This window comes from Echinops telfairi, unplaced genomic scaffold (genome assembly GCF_000313985.2).
Source record: "Echinops telfairi isolate 266 unplaced genomic scaffold, ASM31398v2 ScPeMD7_3533;HRSCAF=4204_0, whole genome shotgun sequence".
In the NCBI taxonomy this organism is placed as follows: Eukaryota; Metazoa; Chordata; class Mammalia; order Afrosoricida; family Tenrecidae; genus Echinops; species Echinops telfairi.
The window spans coordinates 27,136,900-27,139,051 of NW_022107431.1; the positions used below are offsets into that span (position 1 = coordinate 27,136,900).

General features: G+C 46.7%; 1 protein-coding gene across 1 annotated transcript in view; it reads right to left on the minus strand.

Moving 5' to 3' along the window:
- Nucleotides 1-2,152, minus strand: part of ADGRG6 (adhesion G protein-coupled receptor G6) — a 153,439-nt gene that overhangs the window by 33,206 nt on the left and 118,081 nt on the right. Inside the window, exons 14-15 of the mRNA XM_045294584.1 lie at nucleotides 1,816-1,861; nucleotides 339-442 (exon numbers count right to left, since the gene is read on the minus strand). Of these exons, the coding sequence (XP_045150519.1) occupies nucleotides 339-442; nucleotides 1,816-1,861 (150 nt within the window). The remainder of the gene's footprint in view (nucleotides 1-338; nucleotides 443-1,815; nucleotides 1,862-2,152) is intronic.

Here is a 2,152-nt window from a genome sequence, read left to right on the forward strand (position 1 = left end):
GCTTTCAACAAAATGGATGGACACAGTGGCTGCATCAGTGGGCTCAGGCCTGGGAACCATGGTGAGGATGGCGCAGCACAGTGCAGTGTTTCGTTCTGTTGCGGATAGGGTCGCTATGGGTTGGAGCTGACTCAATGTTCATCAATGGAACTGCTGGGTGGGGAGGGGGATGATAGGGTAATATCCTATCATTTGTTTTGATATTCAATTCAAGGTGCAGATGAAAATTCTCAAGGGATATATCCCTAACACCTAATCTGAAAAGGCAGCAGGCTCCCAAGATAGGGTGCACACTCCTGAAACCGTGCAATTAAAAGAGTTTAGAAATTCGTTCTCACCATCAGGATTCCAAAGTGGGTGAGGTGGTGACACAGGCAAACGGTCTCGTTCTCGTCTGCACCTTTATGTGTGACGCATCCCGAGGTGTTCCACTCTCCAAACCCTGTCGTGCGGAGAGAACCACAAACGGAGTGAGAGCGGCAACCGGCCAGCCCCTTCTCGACGTTGTACAGGTGTGGCACTCCCCTTGGTCTCACGTCCCTCGGGCTCTTCTGCCTCACCAAAACGATCTTTAAAACCAAGCTTTACTGCGGATGCTACCAAATGCGTAGAACGACTGAGGCTCAGGGAATTGTATTAGGTTAGTAATGTTAGTGCTGGATGGGCAACTGGCATTTGAAAGTGTGTTTTGCAAACATTTTGTCCACATTTAGTTTTTAATGTATTTAAAAAATAAACTTCCTAAACACTCATTTTTCAAATAGGTTGCCGATGAACTGGATTCTCTGGAAAGCCACTCACGTGTTCCCCAGGTCAGTCTACACTTTGGGGGAAGACAGAAAAGATGCCAGCAGCATCCTCGGCGCATGCTACACTGTGCACAGCAAACGTGCCTGCGGATAACCCACTTGGAAATGCCGTCAACACAGCTCATCTGGGTTTAATAGTACAATACAGAACGTGGACAGCTCAGCTTGTCAAGTAGTGGCTCTTTTTCCTCGGGGAATATTTTGAAGCTGTGCGCTGATAATATTTTAAACTGCGTATCTGAGTGAGTCAGGATCTACTCAGAAGTGTACAGCCAACACCCAGCGCAATCATGAGAACAATAAAACTGTCCAAAGAAATCACTTAAAATATGGCGTTAGGCCACTTTGAGACTAGATTTTACCAGGAAAAGATGTCCTGGAGCCAATACGGGCATGCACATCACACCACTGAGAAACTCTGGGGGAAGGTGGATGGCTTTAGCCCGGATCGCTCCCCTCTGCGATCCCCACACCGTAAGCCTGGAGGGGATGAAGTCTGCCTTCTTCTGTTGAGTCTCCAGTGGCAGTTCAGTTCTTCCCACACAAAGGGGCTTCAGGAGTACATGACAAAAGGGACAGGAGAGGCCACAGAACTTTCCCGGAAATTTTTCCTACTAGTCGCATTTATTTTCCTTCATATTCATTTTCGTATATATTTCTTTTCCTTTAGTATGCTGCTTCTCCCCCACCCCCACTCCTTGCCCCAAGGAATTTCAGGTCTGGAAGCTAGATTTCAAATCGGATCCCTACTGCCCATCATCAAATAGCTCCCTCGGAGATCTTAGGAGGCTGAGATCAAGTATATTTTCTTGGAATGCAAAATAAGTTAGAAAAGTTAGAACTGAGTTTCTAAGAAGCTTAAATATTGCAGCTCTGGTGTCCTTGCATGGAGATTGTGACTCACTCTGGTTTAGGGTGGGGGGCGGGGAATAAGAAGCAGAGGTGTCTAGTAATGGTTAAAATGAAATCATTCCCTATATTAAGACAAACAATATTCAAAGCTTACCATTTTTGTTCATATCCCAGAAGGCACAGATGGGGTGATGCACTGCCTAGAACAACACAAGATCAACATGGGACACTGTGTACAAAATCATTTTAAAGCCTTATGCTGTGAACCTGGGAGAAGAGTAAAAATGCTACGTTTTTCACACAGCAACCGCCAGGCCAATGCCACACGGCAGTGGTAGGCTAAGAACGCTAGGCTGGTGCCCTTGATCAGGGAGCGCAAGTGGAAATCAACTGTGACCTCATGAGGAATCATGCGATCCCTTCATGTGCAGGTTAATGGCGTGGAGGAGGCTGGGAAATCTACTGCCAGAGGATTGCCATCAAGCTCAAGG